Source organism: Hyperolius riggenbachi, chromosome 3, assembly GCF_040937935.1.
Source record: "Hyperolius riggenbachi isolate aHypRig1 chromosome 3, aHypRig1.pri, whole genome shotgun sequence".
In the NCBI taxonomy this organism is placed as follows: Eukaryota; Metazoa; Chordata; class Amphibia; order Anura; family Hyperoliidae; genus Hyperolius; species Hyperolius riggenbachi.
In genome coordinates this window covers 350,273,053-350,299,503 of record NC_090648.1, presented here as the reverse complement: position 1 = coordinate 350,299,503, position 26,451 = coordinate 350,273,053, and the positions used below count along the sequence as shown (strand labels likewise).

At 45.8% G+C, this 26,451-nt stretch overlaps 1 protein-coding gene across 3 annotated transcripts in view; it reads right to left on the bottom strand.

Annotated features, from left to right (window-relative positions):
• The window catches only part of ZNF346 (zinc finger protein 346), an 83,322-nt gene extending 68,623 nt beyond the window's left edge, over nt 1-14,699 (bottom strand). For all 3 annotated transcript variants that reach the window (XM_068277059.1, XM_068277060.1, XM_068277061.1), the window contains exon 1: nt 14,558-14,699. In XM_068277059.1, the coding sequence (XP_068133160.1) occupies nt 14,558-14,615 (58 nt within the window). In that variant the 5' untranslated portion in view covers nt 14,616-14,699. The remainder of the gene's footprint in view (nt 1-14,557) is intronic.
• Nucleotides 14,700-26,451: the final 11,752 nt, after the last annotated feature.

Sequence of the window (26,451 nt, the reverse complement as noted above, 5' to 3'; positions counted from 1 at the left end):
GTAAAAACTGATTAAAAAGCGGAATCTGAATCACTTGCAGTGTGCAAGAGGCCTTACCATGTATGCCCAGCATTAGCCTCTGAAGAAGCGGGTCTTTGAGCCTGTGAAACAGCTGTCAGGCTTAAAGAGACTCTGTAACATTAAAAAGATCCCCTGGGGGGTACTCACCTCGGGTGGGGGAAGCCTCCGGATCCTAATGAGGCTTCCCACGCCGTCCTCTGTCCCACGGGGGTCTCGCCGCAGCCCTCCGAACAGCCGGCGACTGTGCCGACTGTCAGTTCAATATTTACCTTTGCTGGCTCCAGCGGGGGCGCTGTGGCGACTTTCGGCACGGAAATAGACGGAAATACCCGATCTCCGTCGGGTCCGCTCTACTGCGCAGGCGCCGGAAACTTGCGCCTGCGCAGTAGAGCAGACCCGACTGCGATCGGGTATTTCCGCCTACTTCGGCACCGACAGCCGTCAGAGCGCCTGCGCAGGAGCCAGGAAGGTAAATATTACGTCATCGCTGCACGGAGGGCTGCAGCGAGACCCCCGTGGGACGCAGGACGGCGTGGGAAGCTTCATCAGGATCCTGAGGCTTCCCCCACCCGAGGTGAGTACCCCCCAGGGGCCGTTTTGTCGTTACAGTTCTTCTTTAAGGTCCGTACACACGCCGGACTTTAGGCAACGACGGGTCCGTCGTTGCCTCCCGCTGGGTGGGCGTGCCAGCGACTGTCCGGCGTGTGTACGCTCTGTCGTCAGACTGATATGGCTGTTTCTGAGCGATCCGCCCGGCAGATCGCTCAGAAACAGCCGTATCAGTCTGACGACAGAGCGTACACACGCCGGACTGTCGCTGGCACGCCCACCCAGCGGGAGGCAACGACGGACCCGTCGTTGCCTAAAGTCCGGCGTGTGTACGGACCTTTACCTCCACTCGTGTGTATGGGGATGCAATAAAAGGTGTATAGCATCTCTGGCGCATTGTCTTCAGGTTATCTCCTGCTGAGTAGAACAATGCCTAATTGCTAGGCAGATAGATGGCGAGATAGATAAATGTCCAACACGTTGAACTTTATCTATCTGGCAGGAAAATTGTATGGTGTATTCCCAACATAATGCTGGGAATACACGGTTCGTTTGAAATTATCAATCGAGCCGATGATGGCTCGATTGATAATTTCCACCCGTCCAATACCCCGCCGGATCAATTCCGCGCTCGATACCGGCGGGGAGAACAAAAGAAGAAACGCACGGAAGATTAGGAAATGCCCGAGGGGGCGAGCGGGAATCGATCCGCTCGCCCGCGGGGACGCGCCGGTATCGAGCCAGCGGCTCGATTCCAGGGCATAAACTAACCGTGTATTCCCAGCATTAAACATTTAGAACACTTAACATAAAGCACAAAGCATTCCTTAACAAGTTTCCAAAGCAAATTGTTTATCCATGGCTGTGTAGCTACAGTCTCTTCTGTTAACATTTAAAGTGGATCCGAGATGAAAAAAATAACTATAGCAAGTAACTTGTCTATATATCCTATTTAAAGTTTAGATGTTTTACACAGCAAAACTAGCTGAAAACAGCTTCATCGGTAAGAGGGTAGAGGGTGAGAGGCCCATATGCAAATCACTTTTTCTCCTTAGTTTTCTACAAGTTAATATTTTTAAAGTGGTCAATAAAATGCCTTTTAAGCCACAAATGAGCAAGAAAATACTCAAATTAATTTTCATTGTACTGTTTCACCGACTTTTGTGATTGCATAATGCTGAAAAGTTATTTTAAAGAGACACTGAAGCGAAAAAAAATATATGATATAATGAATTGGTTGTGTACTATGAATAATTACTAGAAGATTAGCAGCAAAGAAAATATTCTCATATTTTTATCTTCAGGTATATAGTGTTTTTTCTAACATTGCATCACTCTATAATATGTGCAGATTACACAACACTCAGCATTCAAAATGAGTCTTTCAGAGCAGTCTGTGAAGTAATGAACTCTCCTCTAGCAGAGGAAAACAGTTCAATTACAGTTGAGATAATAAAAGTCAGATAACAGCCCTCTCCACGACTAAGTTAGGGCTGGTTCAGACGGACGTTTGTGCAGCGTTTACCGCCAGCGTTCGGGGCTTGGCGTTAAACGCTCCCATTCAAGAGAATGGGAGCGTTTGTACCAAGCTTTTACGCGCATTTACACGAACGCGGCGTTCGGGTCCCGATTTTCACTGGCGTTCAAGGAGCCCCTGGAAGCTACATGTTGCTTCCAGGGGCGGTTAACCGCGACGGGTAATGTTCCCCTAGGGGAAGAAAAACGCGACCGCATCCGAACGCAATGCGAACGCTGCTGAAAGCCCGAACGCATTGCCGCCGCGACGCCGACGAACGCGACGCCTCCAAACGCCCGTCTGAACCAGCCCTTAGTCGGAGAGCTTAAAGGTGCCCATACACTCGTCAGATTGGCAGCAGATAGATAAGAAATGCATCTGATCTGATGCGTTTTTAGAACATTTTTTACCAGGAAAGAATTCCAATAGATTTCGATCTGATGGCATTTTTTTGCCATCAGATTTCCATTAAGGCCAATGCAAACAGATAAGCAATCTCATCAGATCGACCTAAATTTTCCATCCTGCCTGGTCGATGGAAATCCATCGAAATCGGCCATCGATCGGTCGATTGGCCAACCGATTTTCAAACGATCAATCGATCGGCCACAAAATTCGGCTGAGTGTATGGGCCTCTTAATAGCTTTTTTGCATAGAGATAACAACTGGAGTTTCTCAACTCTTCCTGTACTGGAAACAATTAGACTGATGTATCTGATCTTAATGTTTTTTTTCTTCGCTGTACTACACATACAAATCATAATATCATCATTTTTTTTTTCGCTTCAGTGTCTCTTTAAAAAGAAGTTGAAAATTATCTCCTAGGAGAAAACCCAGGTGAAAAAGTTAATTGCATATGGGCCAGAGAGATATAGACACACACACACACACACACACACACATACAGTGCATGGGGAGTGTAGTATTATACATCTTATTATACAGTAGTATATACTCCTATCTTCGGCAGCCGCTTCCCCTGTAACTGTAGCAATCTCCCGCTGCCAGCCGCTACTCTGACCGCATATCAAAGTGACCCTATGCGCCGTTATGATAGGACAGCGGGTTGCCTCTCAGCATGCATACACGAAGACTTCCTGTATGTGCTCTAATAGGCGACCTGATGTCCTGTCATAGCGGTGCAGCGGGTCGCTTTGATATGCGGTCAGAGTAGCGGCTGGCGGCGGGAGATTGAGACGATGCAGGGGAATCAGCTGCCCGCCTGGATGCTAATGCCCCTGACAGCGACTTCCTGCCTCCGCTCCAGCCAGGATCGCCTCCACCAATCAACGGCTTCCTGCCTCTACCAGTCAGTGAACAGTGGGGCAGGCAAATGCAAATAAAGATGTACGACATACCTCCTCGCCAAAGCACAGCACCATAATTAACTGCAAGCGCCTCGGCGCTGGAAGAGCTGGGGCGGGGCTCCAGTAGTTTATTGGGCAATTAATATGATAAAAAAGCATGGGGGGGGGGGGGGGGGGGGGGGGGGGGAAAGAATGCCCCGGAAAATATATGTGAGATGCACAAAAATGAAGCCCACTAAAGTTTGGCTCGGATCCACTTTAAGTAACTTGTAATGAGCGGTATATGGAAGGTACCTACATACTAGGTGCCATAAAACCAACAAGTGTTTAAAGGACATCTATTTAGTTAGGTTGGGTAAAAAAATTACATCCATCCAGTTCAATCAGGGGGGACAAAAAAAATCCAATAGAGCCTAAAATAAATAAGCTCTGTACATACAATTTCTTGCCCAAAATTGGTGTCATTTGGAAATGGACTATAAATGCTACAGCTGCTCCATCCGATTGGTTCATAGCCTAACCGCATTCTTCGGACTATAAGACGCATTTTTCCCCCCCCAAAGGTGAGGGGGAAATGTCAGTGCGTCTAATAGTCTGAATGTACAGCCAGATGTCCCCCCACAAGCAGGTGCAGGACGTACTGGAAGCCCTCACCTATTCAGCTGCGGGCTCAGAGTCCTGCATCCTGCTTCCGTGTCTACCACTTATCCACTCTCCTCCTTCCTTGCCCACTCTTAGCTCTCCTCCCATTGTCCCTCCTCCTCTTCCGCCACCAGCATGAAGGACATCAGCAGCTCTCATGTAGATGAGGTGTCCTGTGTGTTATCAGTGGATCTTCCTGGAGCTGGGAAGGTAAATATTTACACGCCCGCCATTCAGAGGGGCTCAACGAGATCACCATGGGACAGAGGAGGACAGGGGAAGCCTCCATAGGATCCAGAGGCTTCGAGGCATGTACCCCCCAGGGGTATTTTTTTCTGTTACAGGTTTTCTTTAAGCTTCAACAACCCCCTTCCCCAAAAAGTAAAATGGCCACTTTCAGTAATTTCAGAATTCAGTGCACGGGGTTATTTTATTTAACTATAGTAGAATCTCCTTTTAATAAACTCTGATATAGTAAACCTCTGGATATAGTAAACTCTGTCCTCAGCAAATGTACCTGTATAAATATACAATGTACGACCAATTCTGATATAATAAACTACAGTATATTCTGCCGTAAAAGACGCACTTTTTCTCCCCCAAAAATGGGAAGAAAAGTCCCTGCGTTTTATATGGCAAAGGCAGGGACAGATACGTCATGATTCCCTGCCTGTGTGTGCCTCCCCTGACCCTTAACCCCCCCCCCCCCAGGTGAAGTGTGAATAGTGGCAACTCCCCTTCGCAAGACTCCCACGCTGATCCCTGACCATAGCGCTCCCCCTGCTAGCATCCTCTCCCTCAACTTTATGTCTCCGCCCCCCCCAGGTGTTGTAGTGCTGAGCAGCAGCAGCTTACCTTCCTAATGTGCCCTAATGACTGCAGATAACCATCACCCCTGCACTTCTCACTCTAGTAAGCGGCTTGGAACTGCGCGTCATCAGCTCAAGCCACTTGCTAGAGCGAGGAGTGCAGAGAAGATGGATGCCTGCAGTCATCGCACACACATTAGGAAGGTAAGCTGCTGCTGCTCAGCACTAAAACACCAGGGAGGACGGAGACGCAAGGGGGAGGGAGAGGATGCTAGCGGGGAAAGCGCAATGGTCTGGGATCAGCGTGGGAGCCTGGCGAAGGCGAGCTGCTGCTATTCACACTTCACCTGGGGCACCAGGAGACACAAAGGGGAGGCACACAGGAACACACCAGAAGACACATGGGGGGGCACAGGAGGATGCATAGGGGAGACACAGGAGGACGCAACCTGGGAAAGAACATGGACGCACTAGGTTTATTATTTTTCCCCTGATATTTTCCCTCTAAACCTGGGTGAGTCATATTCCGGAGTGTCTTATATGGCGGAAAATACGGTACTTTTCCTGGTCCCTAGGAGTTTACTATAAAGGGATTCTACTGTATAGCATTGCTTAAGATTAAATGCCACCCTTAGTTTCTTTTAGGCCTCTTTCATAGTGCGACGTTAAAGCAGCACGTTAGAAAATGTTTTAAGTCAGACTAAGTCTGTGCAACATTCACAGTGCACACTTTGCGTTTGTGTGTAACGTGTAGCATTATTAGAAAGTGCTGCATGCTGTGCGTTATACACGTTATTAACTGTGTTGGTCTGTTTGCACATGCTCAGTAATGACCTGGAAGCATACTTTTCATTGCCTGTATGCGACGATAACGGGGCATAGAGTTGCGTTGCGACTTTTTTGGGGCGTTGCGTTTAGTTTGCGTTGCGAGTTTAACGTTGCATCAAAACGCAACGTCCCACTGTGAAAGTAGCCTTAAAATACTACAAAACCACCTGAAAACTACATGAAAATGATAGAATTTCTTGGGCGATTTCAAAGACTGCATTTAAAGCGGATCCGAGATTAAAAACTAACTATAATAAGTAACTTGTGTATATATGTTACCTAAAGTTTAGATGGTTTACAAAGCAAATCTAGCTGCAAACAGCTTTAACAGAATATGATTGATTATTTCTGTGATACAATGACAGAAGCCATGTTTGTAAACATTACACAGAGGCAGGCTTATCTGCATCTTGAGTAAAAAAAAAAAAAAAAAAAAAAACCTAATCCCCCCTCCTCCTCCTCTCTGCCTCTGAAATCTCTGGTTAGTAATACCTCCCCGTGCCGAGACTGAGCTCCCATGAGCCCTTGCTACTGTCTGAAAGTGCCTTGGCTCTCTGAAAACCTGTGGGCGTGGCTTGTGTAGTTTATAGAGTATTAAAAACAAAAGTATTTGGCTTGAGGAATGCCCTATAAACAATAGGAAAGGAACACAATTATGCAATGGGTAAAAGTTCATCTCGGATCCATTTTAAAGTGAACCTGAACCAAGTAAAATTATTTAAAATAAACATGATGTACCTGCAAATGAATATTACACACTTATCTCGCCGTCAGTTCCTCTCAGAAGCTCATCATTTTCTTTTAACAATGATACCTTCCAGTTCTGATAAGATTTTGTCAGAACTTGAAATATATCAGTTGCTGTCAGTTATAACTGAAAGGACAACTGATGTGCAAGGTAATGTCCATGTTTCCCTATGGCTCAAGTGGGCAATATCAGTTTAACAGTATGCTGACCTTGACTCTGTTACAGGGTCATCGCCATTTTTAAAAATGGAGAACTGAGAATTCCATTGATCACAGTGGACAAACAGGACACGGGAGAGGAGAAAGATTGATGAGTAGAATATGCGGGAGGTAAGTATGTTCATTTTTACTTAAAATGGCAACTAAATATTACATTGTTACCTCGCCATCTGTTCCTCTCAGAAGCTCACTATTTTCTTCTTCATTCTTTCCAGTTCTGACAACGATTTGTCAGAACTGAAATACATCAGTTGCTGTCAGTTACAACTGATGAGCAAGATAATGACCATGTTTCCATATGGCTAAAGTGGGCCATATATAACAGTTTAACAGTGTGCTGATCAGGAGGCTGTTATGGGGTAATGGCAATTTTCAAAATGGAGGACAGAAAATTCCATAGATCACAGTGAACAAAAAAGAATTAGGAGAGAAGAAAGATTGATAAGTGGACTGCAAGGGAAATATGATGTGTTTATGTTTATTTTCACTTAATGTTCAGTTCAGGTTTGCGTTAAACGGAAACTTCAGCCTAAACAAACATGCTGTCATTAAGCTGCTGAGTGGATTTTTAGTCTGGAGGTTCACTTTAAGGCCTAAAACCAGCCCAATGTCTATTTCAGCAAACTATCCAATGCACAAAGTTTGGTGTTGCAACAATGAATAGATTCTCCGTTCAAATGGTGGGAGATGTTGCCAATACACTACACTTCACAAAGCAGCGAGCCTTTTCCTTGCACATGCTCAGCCTCAAATTCTGACACCACTACAAATAGTATCAAGCTTACGAGCAGAGATGGTCAATGAGATGCTAATAACTCAAGCTTGCATGTAAATGTAATACAAAAGGTATGCAGTTTGAAGAGGGCAAGACCATATTGATTTCCATCAGATCTACACGGCAAACTAGAATCCTTAGCATCTAAAGGGGCCTGTACACTCAGCCGATTTTTGGCCGATCAAAATTGATCAATCGATTGACCAATCGACCGATTTCGATCGATTTAATCGATCTGGCAGGCTGGAAAATGTAGGTCGATCTGTTGAGATTGCTTATTTTGCATTGGCCCTAGTAGAAATCTGATGGCAAAAAAAAATGCCATCAGATCGATTTTCAATAGATTTCAAACTGAAATCTATTGGAAATCTGTTCCTACTAAAAAAAAAAAAATGTTCCTAAACACATCAAATAGATCAGAAATCTATCCGATGATCTATCTGCTGCTAATCTAACGAGTGTATGGCCACCTTTAATTTACCAGGATGTACCAGCAAGTAAGACATTTGTTTCATTGGGGGCAAAACTGAGCCTGTGTGCTGGTGGGAACGGGCCGTGCCAAAGAGTGTTAGCTATTTTATGTTGCCACCTCTAGCCGATGAGCTGCACACCGCTTCCATTTCCCTACACCTCCACAGCAGAGCTTTCTGTTGTGAAGACGGAAGAGTTGGTTAGATGGAGAGCATCATGCAATGCATTGGCAGCGAAATAGGGGAGTAAGGTCCTGTACACACTGCTGCGCTTTTAAAATCGCATGCGACTTTCAAATCGCAAGCCTTCATGAGAATAGGAAAAGCGCATGGTACCAGTGTGTACAGGTCTCCACGATTTTCATTATTTTTCAAAAGACCTTGCAATTCAAAAGCGCATGCAATTTGAAAAGCGCAGCAGTGTGTACAGGCCCTTAACACACTCTGCCACCAACATGCAGGTTCGGTTTCACAAGATCATCCCCACATAAAAGTACTTTAGCGTTTAAACACATGGGTTTATTCCTCGCACAGACTTCAAATAAGAGCACGTTCAAGGAACAGTCCCGCTGGCATTTATTAGGCTACCTTCCATTGATCTAAGTACCTTTCCAGGATGCCAGAAAATGCAAAGCTAGATCACTGAACTGATATTTTCTAAGGCTCTGTAGCCATAGAAACGTCAATTGAAGCACTAACACCATGCCTGATATCCTGCAAGCGCTGCCAACCGCAGCCCATGTGAGCAGATTCAAAGGTTACCATAGAGCAGGGGTGTCAAACTCAAATACAAAGTGGGCCAACCGCAATGTCTACTGGCCACCTTCCTCCCTTATAAAATTCTCTTGAGTCTAGAGGTCCTCCCTCCCCTATACAGTTCCCTAGTGTTTTGTGCTTTCCCTCTACCTCCCCATATGGCTTCCCTGGTGTTCTAGGGCTTCATCTCCAGCATAGCTTCCTTGGTGGTCTAGAGTGGGCCAAACATAACGCAAAGTAGGGAAAGCACTTGAGGGCCATATTTAACGGCTCTGAAGGCCAAATTTGGCCCGTGGGCCGGAGTTTGACATGTATGCCATAGAGGTAGCATTTCCCATTCAGTTTTTCTTTTAGGCAGCCAATTGTATGAGTGAACATTTCCTTAGTATCTCACTTCACATTATGAATCAAAAGTTTGGCAAACATTTTTCCACCCAATGCAAGCACACAAGTGGTCCTAACGCTGGCCAGTAGAGCAAACAGCAAGAGGAAAAAAAAAAAAATGAACCCAGCGTGCAACCTATTTTAGACAGGAAAATCAAAAACCATGCAGGCTAGATTCACAGTGGTCCATTATATAACGCATGCGTTAAAACGTGTGATCGGCAATCGGGACAAAACAGACTTTAATGCAAAGCCTGCATGCTATGAGTTAGAATAACGGCAGTGATCCTCAAACTAAGGCCCACGAGCCAATGCAGCCCCCTGAGGCTCCCCCCCCCCCCCCAAAATATATTACTTATAGATGCGATCAGCAACATTTTTAAATAATGGTGGGCCGCATATAGAATAGCAGTGCTGGCACCACCCATCCACATGGAAGCCAGAAAGCAGTCATTCGCTGGTTTCCAATAAAATTTCACATCAGGTGACACTGCTGTCCAATTGGACTGCAGGTTGTCACATGGGTATGCTTCACTGTCTGGCCCGCAAAGACTTCTACATCATTTTATGTATACTCCGGCCCCCCAGCAGTCCGAAGCATGTTAACCCGGCCCTCGACCCAAAACGTTTGGGGACCCCTAATAACAGGATCCATTACAACCAGGGCTGTGAAATCGGAGCAATTTTTGGGTACCTGGAGTAGGGGAAAAAAGGCACTGACTCCTAATGAATTTAAACTGTAATTAAAATAGAAAATATGATAAAATGTTCTATTTCTCAGATAATAGTCATCAAATAATTTATATATACAGTAATAGCTCTGCTTAGTGCACAAAAATTAAATAAACCAATCAAAAAAGGTACTTGTGCCGCTTCAATTAAGCAGTGCCCGTATTTTTAAAGTCAGATATACATATCTGATTGTGACTGTATACAGCAGGGGTTCCCAACCTTTTCCGGCCCCCGGGTCGTCTCGGGGGGCGGCGGTTGCGCGCACGACCTAGTGGACAGTGTCGTGTGCAGCGGGTTACGGTGGGGGCATGGCTGGGGTGCCCCAGCATGGCTAGCATAGTGCCCCAGCTATAGCTAGTAAAGTGCCCAGCATGGCTAGTATAGTGCCCCAGTATGGCTAGTATAGTGCCCCAGTATGGCTAGTAAAGTGCCCAGTAGGGCTGCACGGTTTTTCGGTTCAAAACCGAAACCGCGGTCCGAGGCAAGACGATCTGCTAATCGTCAGTGCCTTCGGTTTTTCGGTCCGCTGAAGTGTTAATGAGCGGGCGGGCGGGGGATCCACTCGAGCGAGCGGCGGGCACATGCAGCATTACTAATCACTGGCTAGCGATGGAATGACGGCAGCGGTAGGCAGAGCTGTATGCTCTGTACAGCTCCGCCTACCGCTGCCATCATTCCATCGCTAGCCAGTGATTAGTAATGCTGTATGTGCCCGGCCGCTCTCTCGAGTGGATCCGCCCCCCGCTCATTAACACTTATGCATATTCACTGCTTCTGGCCAATCCGCGCACAGCGGGGCCAGAAGCAGTGATCCTCAACACTAGCGGCTTAACTAACAACATTAAGCTCGACTGAGATTTTCAGCTTGTGCTGCAAGGAGGGCACGTCTGAGTCAAGCGCAGATAGTACCAGACTGGTACTAGCGCTAGCACTAGCTAGCCAGACTGGTACTAGCGCTTGACTCAGACGTGCCCTCCTTGCAGCACAAGCTGAAAATCTCAGTCGAGCTTAATGTTGTTAGTTAAGCCGCTAGTGTTGAGGATCACTGCTTCTGGCCCAGCTGTGCGCGGATTGGCCAGAAGCAGTGAATATGCATAAGTGTTAATGAGCGGGGGGCGGATCCACTCGAGAGAGCGGCCGGGCACATACAGCATTACTAATCACTGGCTAGCGATGGAATGATGGCAGCGGTAGGCGGAGCTGTACAGAGCATACAGCTCCGCCTACCGCTGCCGTCATTCCATCGCTAGCCAGTGATTAGTAATGCTGCATGTGCCCGCCGCTCGCTCGAGTGGATCCGCCCCCCCCAGCCCGCTCATTAACACTTATGCATATTCACTGCTTCTGGCCAATCAGCGCACCAGCGGGGCCAGAAGCAAGTTACAGACAGCGGACCGGGCATTGCGGTCCGTGAACAACCCCCCCCTCAAGTGCAAAAAGCAGGATTTGAAAAAAATCGGGGGGAAATCGAAATTGCGATTTCTGAAAATCGCAATTTCGATTTCCCCCTAAAATCGTGCAGCCCTAGTGCCCAGCCTGTCATCTCCCCCCGAACCCCCCCCCCCCCCCCCACGGCCACTGCTCCCGTCCTGTTATATTATGAGCGGCGGCCGCTTCCGGATTCCCCCCCAGGCGCCGCTCTCCTTCATCCAGTATCTCCGATAACACCAGCAAAGACAGCGGCTTCCTGTACCATGGAAACTGCTTCCCCGCCTCCTTCCTTCCTACAGCAGCACGTCTTTGCTGATGTTATCGGAGATGCTGGATGAAGGAGAGCGGCACCTGGGGGGGAATCCGGAAGCGGCCGCCGCTCATAAGGTAGCAGGACAGGAGCGGCGGCCGCGGGGGGGAGTTGGACGTGGGGGTGTGGGAGATGACAGACCCGCCGCGGCCCAGCTGGAAACTGCCAACGGACCGGCAGTGGGCCGCGGCCCGGTGGTTGGGGACCCCTGGTATACAGTATTACACAGGAATCTCATACATACTAAACATCTATGCTGTAAGAATAAAGCTTGATGTGTAGCTGCGTCACTAATAGAGACGGTCAACGAGATGGAAATAATTCTGCGCTGATGCTTGTTTATGCACTCCCTTTGCTCATGAAATCAAATTATTTGATATATTAAAAAGTTTGGTTTGATGACTACGAATTAACCATTTCTGCCGCCCGGACATGAGCCTCACGTCCAGGCGGCTGCTCTGCCGCGCTTCGGTGTGATCCCGCGCTGTCCCCCGGTAGCCCTGGGATCCCGCGCTGTCCCCCGGTAGCCCTGGGATCAGTGAACGGGAACATGGTTCCCGATCCGTGTCCCCGGCAGAAAAACCGAAGCGCTCTTACTAGAGGCTTCAGTCTTTCTGCAAAAAAAAAAAAAAAAAGTTTCCCCGTCGTCTTTGTGCTTCCGGTGATGGAGAAGCACAAGGAGAAAAAAAAAACTCAAGGTGGCAATCTTGTGGCCAAATAGTAAAACTACATTTACATATTTTTAACATTACAATTTACACATAATAACATTAAAAATTAACTGCTTATTTCCACACCAAAATATTACCCAAATAAAATTTAATGGGAAAAAAAAATTACAATAAAAAAAAAAAAAGTTACCAAAGGGTCTGAACTTTTTAAATATGCATTTGAAGGTGGTATACTACGAAAATGTTTTAAATTATAAGCTTGTAAAATAGTGATGGACGCAAAACGGAAAAAATGCACATTTCCCAAAAAATATTGGTGCCATACATTGTGATAGGGACAAAATTTAAATGGTGTCATAACCGAGACAAACGGGCAAATAAAATACATAGGTTTTAAATATGGTAGCGTGCATTATTTTAAAGATATAATGGAAGAAAACTGAGAAATAATGATTTTTTTCCTATTAATCCTGTTAAAATGCATTTATAAAAAAAATAATTCTTAGCAAAATGTACCACCCAAAGAAAACCCAATTAGTGGCGGAAAAAACAAGATGTAGATCAATTGTGTTTAGTGATAAAGTTATTAGCGAATGAATGGGAGGTGAAAATTGCTCTAATGCAGAAGGTGAAAAATCCCTGCGGGCTGAAATGGTTAAATGGGTACCCCCCTGTCTTCTCCGCTCCGGTTACTGAACTTCCTGTCCAGGGGAAGTTTAAACAATAGAGGGCGCTCTACTGTTTAAACTTCCTGCTGGGACAGGAAGTTCTGTGTAGCTCAGGAGCCCGAAGCGGAGAAGACCAGGGGACTCGCACCAGCTGGAGCAGGTAATGTATTACCGCTGTATTGCGTCGGTCGTTGGGCATTTGAACGCCGCTAACGGCGCACTCCCGACCCCGACGGATAGGTCGACGGGAACGATCGATTTCGGACGGAAATCGGTCGTTCTGTCAGCGGTGTGATTTTACAGCCGTTTCGATCACTGTGATCGAAACGGGTGTATATCGGCAGGAAAATCATTAGGTGTATGGGCCCCTTAACATGTACTCAGTTACATTGCCTAAGGCCTGATAGATGTTATTTGTTCCCGTTTGTACCTTCTACAAGTACTCTGTGATAACTGCAAACCATAACAGCAGAAAAAGTTTTGCAAGTTTTGAATGCAGGATTAGCATCTTTATCACTTAATACACTCAGACCAGTTGCTGTTGAAATTTGATTTTTATGGTGACAATACCGCTTTAACGTATTAGAGGGTCAACAGGACTGCCGGGCAATGTGCATTATTTAAAAAAAAAAAAAATTTAAACAAAAAAGGGTCAGCCTCCATATTACCTACAGTTCCCTTTTAACAGCACAAAGCTATAGGCAGCTTAATTGCATACTGCTGCCATGCACACTCACAACCTCCCCTGATAGATGCACCTACAAATCTAATCAATAGCTTGATTGCAAATAATATAGTTTTGATAGTAACGCTGGGCATACACGGCGTCAAGGGAGGCTTATCAATCGAGCCTCATGGCTCGAATGATAATATCTGCCGGGTCCGGTCACAGATAGATTCCGCACGCGATTCCCACGGGCGGAGAATAGCAGCGAATCGAGAGGAAGATAAGAAGCGGGGACAAGCGGTAATCGATCTGCAGGATCGACTCGTGTATGCCCAGGTTCATATCGCAACTCATTTATAATCGACAGTATTGCATAGTTCAAATGCACAAAGAAATCTACAGCAAACCCTTTGGCAATTGGGAACTCCATTTTCTGTTCTGCTCAACCTTTTCCCTAAGGATTCCAGTCCTTGTCACACCAATTGTTGGCACGCTGGCACACCCAATCACAGCAAACAAATTGCTGTACTATCAAATTAACTACTGGACATTTACAATTTGCTTACAACAAATGGATTGTCTTTTGGTCATTTACAAAACATTCTGGTCAATTCAGAAAGGATATTTATTAATTTATTGTATTTATAAAGCGCCAACATATTACGCAGCGCTGTGTCATTTGTTGGCGCTTTATAAATAAATAATAAATATATATATCTGACCTAAGCTGTTCAGACATCCAATTCACCCTGCAAAGATGGCGGCATGGGGTGCTGCTGGAGTACAGCAAGCCCGGGCAATCACCTGGATCTCAGCCTAAAAATCATTCGGATAGAATGCAGATGACCTTTGCCGGCTTGCTGTAGGTTACTCTCCATTAGGATGATGCAGATAGCACAATGGGCGTCATAATACACCGCACAGAAGGAGCTCCCAGGACTGCTCGAGAGGCCGCGCCCCGGGCCACTCTCCGCGCCAAAATACGCAGTGTCTGCAGGGTCAGGTAAGGCCCGCTCGCTGCACAGCCCTTCACTCACCCATCCCGCCGCACTCACCTGCTTCCTTCCCAACGGGCAGATCAACATCATCCCCATTATCGTAATTGTCTGCCATCTTCACGCTGCACAGCTACCGTCCGCCCGCTCGATAAGACACGCGCTGGCCGAGAGAAGGAATCTTACGAGAATCCGGCGGAAGTGCAAAATCTCGCGCGACCCATTGCATTGCGCTGTTGTGTATGCCAAGAATAAAACTTTATTGCGAGGCGAACAACGCCGTGCCTGCTGCTTCACGTGACGTAATCAGGCAGTACAAATGACGATCATGCCATAATGGATCAGAGCCCTACCAATCCATAATTAAAATAAGTTATATAGAGGCTTCCATATTTATTTATCCTCCACGGCTATCCTCCGTCTCCACCGCTGCAAATCTCCACCACAGCTAACCTTAACCCTTCCTCTCCCATCGCTAAAATCCCCTGACAAAAACGATAATTTTTAGGCCTCACCATTGAATTATTGGTAAGGAGGGCAAATTTCCCTTTAGACCGATAATTCAATGGACCCCCAATGGTGGCCCCCAAACTTCCTACATTTCTCCTTCCATGACAGGGTTGTTAGGAGGTATGCAACCCTAAAGCCTTGTACACAGGCTAGACAGTTCTCGGCCGAGGAGGTGCTGCCAAGAATCCAGCAGATGTACAGTGGCACATAATTCTGCTTAACCTCCCTGGCAGTACACAGTTTCAGATGCTGCGTCCGCGGGAGGATTTTTTAAAATAAAATGTGATGCACTTTGCTAGCTAACTATGACCCCCAAGTCCCCCGGCACCGCTCTGATCCCCCCAATTGCCACCGGCAATATTTACCCGTCCAAGAGCCGCAGCTTCACCATTTAGTTTCAGTTGTCGCTATGGCGACGATCGGACATGACTTCTGATGTCATCAACGTCTTGCGCAGTCCCGATCCTCCCCATAGCGAAGCCTGGAGCTGACTGGGAGGCTGCGCCATCGCAGGATCCCTGTGGGGTACGCATAACGGCGGTAATCGGGGGAGAGCGGAGGGACTAGGGGGGCATGGTTAGCTAGCAAAGTGCTAGCTTAAGCATATGAATCACATTTTATAAAAAAAAAAAAAAAACAACAACTCCGGGGGCCATGTGATCCTCTCCGACGGCTAGCCTGAACGTAGGTCGGGCTTACCGCCAGGGAGGTTGAAGTACTCACAAGGTGACATGATGAGATATACAAGTGTATGTACAGTGCCTAGTACACAAATAACTAGGCTGTGTTCCTTTTTTTCTTTCTCTTCCTGAAAAAGTAAAAAATCAGGTATGTAAGTGGCAGTTCCTGTCCGGGTCGGGACCGGGTCGAACTCTAGAGTAACCCTCATTGATGAGGAATTGTAGCTATAAAACACTTTTGTGGCAGTAAATGGCTTCTAAGTAGGAAAGAGATAAAAAGGTCAATAGTTCATATATTTTAGCCCTGGCATACTTCAATTAATGCGTCATTGAGAAAAGGCCATGAAACAGTAAAAGCTTAAAAAGTTGATTCAAATATAAAATAAAACTGCGGGATAACTATGAAAGTCATTTTTAGAACGAGGAGGACAGATACAATTGTTTATCTCAGTTTTTTTTTCACCTCGGATGTCCTTTAACTAAGGTGCATACACCCAAATCATGAGGAAAGAGTTTACAAACATTATTCTGCTTACTGTGCTTAAGTGAATACACCCCTATGTCCGCTGCACTGCAGTTTGACATACTGGGCAGCGGGTGCAAAATATGTGGGTTGTGGAGTGTAATGTTCACAATGACCAGTTCCTTTGGAGTTTATTGTAGACCACTGTGGAAAAATCCAACGTGTATGAATTTTCCTTACGGCAGATTACATTGTAATTCACTTAAAGGACACCCGAAGCTAAAATAAACTAATTAAATAAATGATTGTATCTATCTTCCTTCTCCTAAAAATGACTTTTTAAAATATTCCACAGTTTTATTTTATGTTTAACCACTTCTGTGCCAGGTTTTTTTTTGCTGATCGGTGCTGTGTGTGCTCTCCAGCCCGCAGCACCGATCAGATAGCAGCCAGGGCGATCAGACTTCCCCCCCCTTTTTTCCCCACTAGGGGGATGTCCTGCTGGGGGGGTCTGATTGCCGCTGGCTGTTTGCGCTTGCGGGGGGCTCTTCAAAGACCCCCTCCGCAGAGCTTTCTGGCCTCCTTCCCTCTCCCTCCCCCTGTGAGCGGCGCAGGACGGATTTCCGTCCTGCGCCTGATGGGATAGGCTTTAGCCTATCAGATGCCGGCGATTCCCGGCCAATCAGAGGCCGGGGACCGCCGATCTCCTCTACGGCGCTGCTTCGCAGCAGCGCCGTATATATGTAAACAGCGGGGAAGAGCTTCCCTGTCATGGGCGTCCGCACATATGGCAAAACCGGGCATCTGCCCGAGCCTGGCCGCCCGCTGCCCCCCCCTGGCCGCGTGCCCGTGCAGCCAGCAGGAGGGAACAGCGCAGAGAAGAGAGAGAGCTATGGGCACAGTGGGGAAGGGCGGACGTCTCCCCCCCCCCCTTCCCTCACCTTAGGGGGCTCTCTCTCCCTCGCTGTCCCCTCCGGAATGAAGTGTGCACTGTGCAGCGGCTGGCAGCGGGCGGAACTTGTAGGCAGGGGTATATGTCCCCAGAAAAAGTAGCCGGGGGTATGGCTACATATACTGGGCACATATACCCCTGCCTACATATACTGGGCACATATACCCCTGGCTACCTGTTCTGGGGACATCTCTACCCCTGGCTACCAGTTCTGGGGACATCTATACCGCTGGCCACCTATTCTGGGGACACCTATAGACCTGGGGCTACCTATTTTTGGGGAACCACTGCTGTCAGATTGAGTGTATTTTGGGGAACTGCTGCCAGGTGAGAGGTGTCTACATATTAAGGGGGCATTCTGCCTATTTATGTGAAAAGCTGTCTATTTATGTGCCTCATGACTGCTGAATTTGTCTTGTTGCGGGCCTCATGATTACTGACTTTGTCTTGTTGGGGGCCTCATGATTTGTTGGGGGCCTCAAGATTGCTGAATTTGTCTTGTTGGGGGCCTCATGATTGCTGAATTTGTCTTGTTGGGGGCCTCATGATTGCTGAATTTGTCTTGTTGGGGGCCTCATGATTGCTGAGTTGGTCATGTTGGGGGCTTCATGATTGCTGAATTTGTCTTGATGGGGGAGGCTCATGATTGCTGAATTTGTCTTGTTGGGGGTCACATGATTGCTAACTGCGAGACTATGGAAAAAGCTGAATCATCATCATATGAGACAATAGCATTAAACCTACTTTTTCCGCTTTTTAAAACAGAAAATGAAACTGGGAGGTTCTAAAAAAATGAATATTTTTTTTCAGGAGTACGATGGATGAAATTGTTTATCTTCACAGTTTATTTTCAACTTAATTTTCCATAATGTTCATGTATGAGTTAAAACGTTTGTATTTAGTTTAAATTGCTGTTGGCACTTTGTGATAGTAAAGTGACTTTGCAGTTTGGACACTCGACCTCCAAAAGGTTCGCCACCACTGTCCTAATCTAATGTCCCACCATTGCTTAGTTCATGTAAATTTGTCTCCACCCACGACCACACCCACATTCTGGTTCATGACCACACCCATTTTTCGGCATGACGTAGCTCCATTTTTTGCCCCCACCTGGAAAATTTTCTGCGGACGCCCATGTTCCCCGTGTGTTTACATTTACCCTGCGAGCCGCGATCGGAGGCTCGTAGGGTGTTCACGGAGACACCCTCCGTGAACTGACATGGAACGGCCGTTTCCATGGAATCCACTTCAGGATTCAGGGGCGTACTTAAGCGTACGCAGAATCCTGAAGTGGTTAAATCTACTTTTTAAGTTTTAACTGTTTTATTGTTTTTGCTCAATTACACATTCATTGAAGTATGCCAAAGCTAAAATCTATGAAGTATTGACCCTTTTTATCTCTTTCCTGCTCTCAGAAGCCATTTTCTGCTAGGAAAGTGTTTTATAGTTGGAATTTCTTATCAGTGAGGGTCACACTGTAGTCACTTCCTATCTGAGTCAGGACTGAGTCATCCACTTACATACCTGATATTTAATTTAGTCAGAGAAATAAAAAAAAGGAACACCGCAGTTATTTGTGTGCTAGGCACTGTACATACCCATGTCTATCTCATCATGTCACCTCGGGTATCCTTTAATGAACGCCGCTCTGGAATGCCTGCAGACTGTTCAGAGGTACAGCGCATCCTTGCACTGTTGATATAGTACTGCTCCATGTTTGTGTGAAGCCAGCCATATGTATCCCATGCTTTGACAGGTACCTGTGTTGCAACACATAATCTATGTTATGAACTTTACTGGTTGATGGTTTTACTGTTGTGACTGATCGGTATATATCAGTGTTTCACAAGATGGTTTGTAACTACTCGATGGACGTATGTCTTTACTTGATGGACATATGTTTTTTTCAACCCAAATAACTATGTAACTTAATTATATTTCCAGTTCAATGTGTACCACATGCTTTCTTATGTTGCAGAAACTGCACACATTTCTCAAGGTTTTTCTTGATCAAATAAATATTGTTATGGGCAGGTCATTTGAGTGCTTGGCAGCAGCATTCATTGTGCATTGCACTTGAGTGGTAAAAAAGTGCAGCAAGCAGACAACCTCTAAATCCTCACTGCATTTGCTTGCCATTTTTGAAGAATCGGTTTTGTGTTTGTTCCTTAAAGAGAACCCGTATCGGCGCTACCCGCCCGCGTCCCTTCCCTCCCGCTGATTGGAGGGAAGTGACGCGGGTGGGTAGCGCCGATACGGAGGAGGCGGGGGAGCGCCGCTAACAGACAGGCTTAGGTAAACATTGTGCTGGTGACACGCTGCGTGTCGCTAGCACTGCGGGGGGTATAGTGGCGCGCAGGGGGGTCCTGGAGGCACACCATGGGGCAACAGAGGCTGGTGTTAGTGTGCACAACCAGCTTCTGTGCCCCACTAACATAATTAAATCCCACCTCGGGTTCTCTTTAAGCTACATTGTATTTACAACCGCCAGATAAATGCTGTGAAGACAAGGAGGACCTGATGTAAATGGTGGTTACCATGCGCAGAAGACCATCAAGGTGAATGTATAAAACTGGAGGGACAGAGAAATGGGGGAAAGTTACATTTTAAATTGGGGTAGGGAACCTATGGCTCAGGAGACAGATGTGGCTCTTTTGATGGCTACATCTGGCTCACAGACAAATCAGTAGGGGTTGATTAACTGAGCTACACTGCACCAACAGCGCAGCTTAGTGTGGCAGAGCAAGTAAAATTTTCAAAGTAGGTGAGCTACTGCTGTAGCATGCACTACTAACTTACTCACACTACCCCCAAAAACGAACAGCTGCTTCAATTGTCCCACTCTGGACCCAGTCAGGTCCAGTGACTTTGTAGGATGAGATCCCGCACTTTGATTGGCCCAATAGGCTGCCTGTCACTTGACAAAGTGCAGGAATCTTGTCCTACAAAGTGAATCAACCCCCAAGTCAGCTAGCTAATTGTACAAGCTGTTAGTTGGTATTTCTCTTGTCTGGCTCTCGGGGAAATTGCTGATGTTGCTGAAACCCAAGAGAAGCTGAAGACGTGTCTGATACCTCTGCTGCCCAGCGGATCAATTGTATATACATCACCATGGCAACAGTGACGTGAGCCCTCTGCTGCACATGCGCACTGTCCCAGTTTGAAATATATTGTATAGCTCCCAGGGAAATATAATTTAAAATATGTGGAGTTTATGGCTCTCTCTGTCAAAGAGGTTCCTGACCCCGGTTCTAAATAATCAGATAACATTAGGTATTTTTTCAAGTGCACATTATTAAAGTGTACCTGTAGAAAACAAAAGTGCCCCACATGGATACTAACCTTAGTAGGGGAAAGCCTCTGGATAATTCAGTCTTTCCCCACCCTCCTCCACCAGGCCGTTCCAGCGCTGTGTCCATGAATAATGCAGACAAACTGTTGTTGATGGCTTGGGTATGCTCAGTGACATGGACCCGATTAGGCTTAGCTTTTTCTCCGCCTAAGCCCGAGCAGGTCCATGCAGGGCCGGTTTAAGTAACAATTGGGCCCTAGGGCAAAGTTAGCCTGGGGGCCCCCCAACAGATACCCCCCCCCCCCCGAACCAAAAAGCATCATTAGAGGCCCTTTGTTGCAGCCAAATTTCCCTCCTGGGCCCCTGAGCTGGCTGCTGACCCTACCCCAATCACCTCCCAACTTAACAGACTCTGCAGAGTCCCTGGGGAGCAACAGTTAAGATGGGGGAGGGACACCTTGGGGGCCCCTACAGGCTCTGGGGCCCTGGGGCAATTGCCTATTTTTTCCTATGGTAGCTCTGGCCCTGGGTCCATGCTACTGCAACGTTCCACCTCGCTCAATCACATATGGAAGTGCAGCTGCAAAGCTACAGGGGGTCCCGGCATCCAGGAGGGGTCTGAAGAAGGATGTTGAGGATCCAGAGGTTTCCATATCCTAAGGTAAGTAACTAACTTTTTAATTTCCCATTGTCACAGGTTTGCTTTAAACGCAAGGGGAAAAAAGTACCTGAAAGGCACAATCTATGCCTCCATGTTTCCTCTCTTCTAATCAGCCCCACTGGAGTTTCGCTGAACAAGTGAAACCAACCTTCTCTATACCTAGATGTCAGAACAATCATTATTCGTTTAGAAGCAGAATATATCAGCACAGTCTACTGGTGTGAATCACACACTGGTGTGCATCTGAGGATACAAATTCTCCTCCATCATCCAGATGGCAGAGCTGAACAAGACAATACCTTTGTGCTCATAGAATGTGAAACACATACCTAGGGGTAGATCCACAGTCATCCGTGGCAGGCAAAATAAATAATATATAAAATCCCAGATTACCTGCTCATTGTTCTTCTTCACCTAGATTCCACAAGCCATCTGCACTCAACATTTATCCTTACAAATGCATTCAGTAAATGCAATGCCGACTTCTAAACAGACTTGAGCCTGGCAAGCCTGGCTCTGAGCATAAAGGTCCCCCCAAAATCCTTACAGAAAATAAAAAAAAGCTGTATACACGCCTAATTTCAGACAGAAAGCTCTTCCAGAGACTTAAGGTGGCCACTAATGATCCAATCTTTTTCATCCAATCTTACCATTTCTATGTAATATAAGGTAACTGCCTGAAGTATCCATTCAGTATATTCACTCAATTTACCCTTATACTACATAGATTTGGTAAGATTGGATGAAAAATATTGGATCATTAGTGGCCACCATTAGCCTATATATAACAGTTCACAGTCCTGAGTCACCCTACTAGTTCATGAATGTTTATGGGGAAGTCATATAACTGATAACTGTCTTGCTCAACAACAAAGCAATGTTTTATTTATCTGTTATGTTTAGTAATAAAAAAAGTGTTGTTTTGGGTTTTTTTTTTTTTTTATTAAAGGGAACCAGAGAGGATGAGATATACATACCTGGGGCTTCCTCCAGCCCCATACGCACGGATCGCTCCCACGCCGCCGTCCTCCGCTGCCTGGATCCGCCACCATTGGGTCCCGTCATTGCCGCGAGTCGGCAAGTCGGCCGGCGGACGCGGCCAATTCTCCGCATCACAGGGTGCTCTCCCCATACAGATACGCATGTGGCTGCTTACTGCGCAGCCGCATGCGTACATGTATGGAGGGAGCCCCTGTGATGCGGACAATTGGCCGCTTCCGCCGGAAGTGACGGGCCCGGTACCGGCGGATCCAGGAAGCTGAGGACGGCGGCGTGGGAGCGATTCAGGCTTATGGGGCTGGAAGAAGCCCCAGGTATGTATAAAATCTTTGCCCTTTTTCACCCCTCGTTCCTCTCTGGTTCCCTTTAAGAACATAAGATATATTTGAGCAGCACACTGGCACTGTGAGCAGCATGGTGGCTTAGTGGATAGTACTCATAGCATGCAGTGCTGGGTCCCGGTTAGAATCCCAGCCAGGCACTATCTGAATTTGTATTTTCTCCCAGTGTCTGCATTGGCAGAGGCCCCAGAAAGAAGATTTTATACATACCTGGGGCTTCCTCCAGCCCCATACGCACGGATCGCTCCCACGCCGCTGTCCTCTGCTGCCTGTATCCGGCGGTACCGGGTCCTGTAGTTTCGGCCAGTCGGCGGCAGCACGCGGACAATTGTCCACATCACAGGGGCTCCCGGCATACCCGTACGCGTGCAGCTGCATACTGCGCTGCCGCACGCGTAAGGGTATGGAGGGAGCCCCTGCTCATGCGGACATTTGGCCGCGTCCGCCGGAAGTGACGGGACCCGGTACCGGCGATCCAGGAAGCGGAGGATGGTGGTGTGGGAGTGATGCAGGCTTATGGGGCTGGAAGAAGCCCCAGGTATGTATAAAATCTTTTTTTCTTTTTACGATTCCGGCGTCTCTGGTTCCCTTTAAAAACATAGATACGATAATTGGCTTACCCCTAAAAATTAGCCCTAGACTAAGTTGGATGTATGACTGCAGTAGGCATTAGATTGCGAGACCTACGAGGGACAATTAGTGGCATGACTATATATTCTACAAAGTACTGCGGAAGATGTTGACACTATATAAATAATAATAATATACTGTAACTAATATTTGTTTTAGAGGCTGTGGTGATATGGCCAGTTTACTACACTGTTGATGTACGTGCCCAAAATGAAGGAATTTTGGGTGACCACCTGAAATTTTTAGCAATGACTTTTATACCAAGCTTTAAGTAATAAGCTAGATGCTTAAACTGGATCTTAACTCAGAATTCTTCTCTGCTCTAAAAGATTAGGCACAACATCATAACTTTTAGGGAAAAAAAATGTCTTCGATACAATTTGGATTTGGACACCTGGATTAACTTTCGGGAGCACAGAAAGGGTTAAGCCTCAGTCTTTTTCCTGTACAGCTACTGATAAGACTAATTGCACTCAGATGTAGCTAAATGAACACATACAGTTCAGTGCAGTGGATTTATATGTGGAATTAAAACTTTTCATTGTGTGCTGAGCAAGAGTTCAGGTCCATGTTAATAGTAAAAACTGACGAGACAGACATTTATAACAAATATGGTAAAGTCCATATAGAAACAAAATTTAGACTATGTTGTCAACAGGGTTAAAGGTTATCTATGGGGTGTATGCACTAATCTACTTTAACAGAATATCAGGTGTAAAGTCTTACCGCATGATGATTAGAGCTGAAGGCAATGCTTTATGCTCTATTCATTGCGTACATTTTCAAATGCTTGTAATTCTGCTTCATGCAGTTTAGTGCATTCACCCCTATATACCAGCTGAAATAATGTAGAAAGAGCTAAAACGATTGTGCAGGACTGATCAACTATTACTACAAATTATTTGTATTTGCAGTTATTGGTTCACAAAGGAGTCACACCAAATACTGAAAGTATGATTCCCTTGCTTTTACAACACACTGATATATCTATTGGATTCGTTTTTTCAATAAAAACATGACAAAATAAAATAATTTTTGCTTTAGTTTAGATTTCCTTCATCTATTTTTAGTATTTATTTAAAATTCAGAATTCTGAGGGTAGACCAAAGATCTGTAATCCCTTCAAGTTCAACTCAAATGTTGGGTTATGGTGGGATTATGTTGTAGCACATGCAACGATTAATCTAGTCGGGGTAAGAGTTTGAATCCCTAATGTCAGATTTGAACTGAATTTAAAGGGATTACAGATCCTTAGTCTCCCCCCAGAATGTGATTAGAGAAATTGTCAGCACAGGTCTATACTTTTTATTTAAATAATAATCAAAGTTAAGTTTTATCTCTTGTTTAGACAGTATACAACTGTTATTTTTTTGTGTCAAACGTTTAACCATGGCAAGGACAATTACAAGGGGCTGTAACGACAGCAATTCTTCTGAGTTTTCTATTGACATTTCTTGTGTTACTTTTAGGTTAACTGGGGTTGCTACACAGATAAAAGCTCATAAAGTCTCTTTTTATCCGAGGTGAAATAATCCCTTTCAAGAGTAACTGTCGGGCATAAACTCAAAAATAAATTCTTTATTTTTATCTGGTAAACAAGTAATAAGGATACTAACCAGGCAACCCAAAAGTTAAAAATCACTATTACTTTTCTTGTTGATAAAATGATCATTCCCCAGTTTACCTGACTCTTATTTGGTACACAAAAAGGAAGTTGCAGGGCATGCTGGGTTGTTCTTTTTTGCTTCTGAACTTCCCCTCAGACTTCACTAATGCAGCCTGATTGGCTGAAGCCTCTTACCCTCCTGTTTTCCCCTCCCACACCTCTATTCCTCTCTGATTGGCCAATATTTCTCATGCTGAGACAATGCACTTTCTATAGTGAATGACAGGCAAATCAGGCATAGGAGACTAAGGGAGGAAATTACATCAGTATTGGCTTCAAAATAGCCACACTTAAAATGGGAAATGCTAAGAAGGATTTTCTTTTTTTACTGTAGAAAAATAACTAAAATCAAAATGTGGACAGTGCAATACATATGTTATGTAAGTAGAGCAAGTATTTATCTACTTATATATGTGGGTTTTTTTTTTTCTGAGATAGTATGGCTGACAGCTCCTCTTTAAATTCCAGGCAGCACAATGGCTGGGTCCTGGGCAGGGATGGGCTCACGAGTAAGAATTCGTAACTAAAATGAGCCTTAATTGCCGCAGCTGTGCGGCTAGATGATAAAGGTTTATTTACCCCTAATTCTGCCATCCTGCCTGCACTCCAAACAGCTTGCACGCATCCTATTGGACGTGATGCAAGCCTCACTATGCGCACTTCTTCAAGCCGGAAGGAGGAAGAGCGCGGTGGTGAGGCTTGCAACGCGTCCAATAGGAGACGTGAAAGCTGTTTAGAGTGCAGGCAGGACGGCAGAATTACAGGTAAATAACCCCTTATAATCCAGCCGCACAGCTGCAGCAATTAAGGCTCATTTTTATTACGAATTTGAGTGATTACTCGTGAGCCCATCCTTGGTCCTGGGTTCGAATCCCAGCCCAGAGTTGTATGATCTTTTGTGTCTGCATGGGTTTCCTCCCACGTCCCAAAAACATACAACTTCCCCTGAACTTCTGAACTTCCCCTCAGACTTCACTAATGCAGCCTGATTGGCTGAAGCCTCTTTCCCTCCTGTTTTCCCCTCCCACACCTCTATTCCTCTCTGATTGGCCAATATTTCTCATGCTGAGACAATGCACTTTCTATAGTGAAGGACAGGAAAGAAACAAGTTAATTGGCTTCTAGTGATGGTTACGTCTAGGAGAACTCATGGAGAAACATGTGATGTGTCTGATCAGCTGATAGATTTGCAAAGCTCTAATGTGCTGCCGGTTCACATCTGCGTTTTTTTCCAGAGCCGGCCGTACGGATCCGGCCGTACGGATCCTGCCATCTGGATCCTGGAAAACGGTCCATTTTTACAGCCAGTGTGCTGTAAAATGTCCATTTTCCATATGTTCCTGTTGTGCTGCAAAAGCTTTTTTCCTGTCCGCTGAGCGAAATGGTCCGTAAAATTGGGTCCTGCTGCATTTTTTTGTCCATTCAGCGGAACAGACCACGGAACCGTATGGACGGTTCCATTGGCTTATACTAATGTGAACCGGGCCTTACTGTGATCACATCCTGCTTTAGCACATGATCATGACTAGCAAATCAGAGGCTTACATATCACCTGATCAAATGCTTCTTCATGCATTCTCTAGACATGACCATCACTATTGGCTTCCCTTTAAATTGGCCCAAGTCTACAATAGTCAAACAGTAATGCTCATAAATTTACATACCCTGATTTTGTAACCATTTTTTATAGAATATTAATGGTAACACAAAAACTTTTCTTTCACTCATGGTTAGTGGTTGGTTGAATCCATTTATTGTCA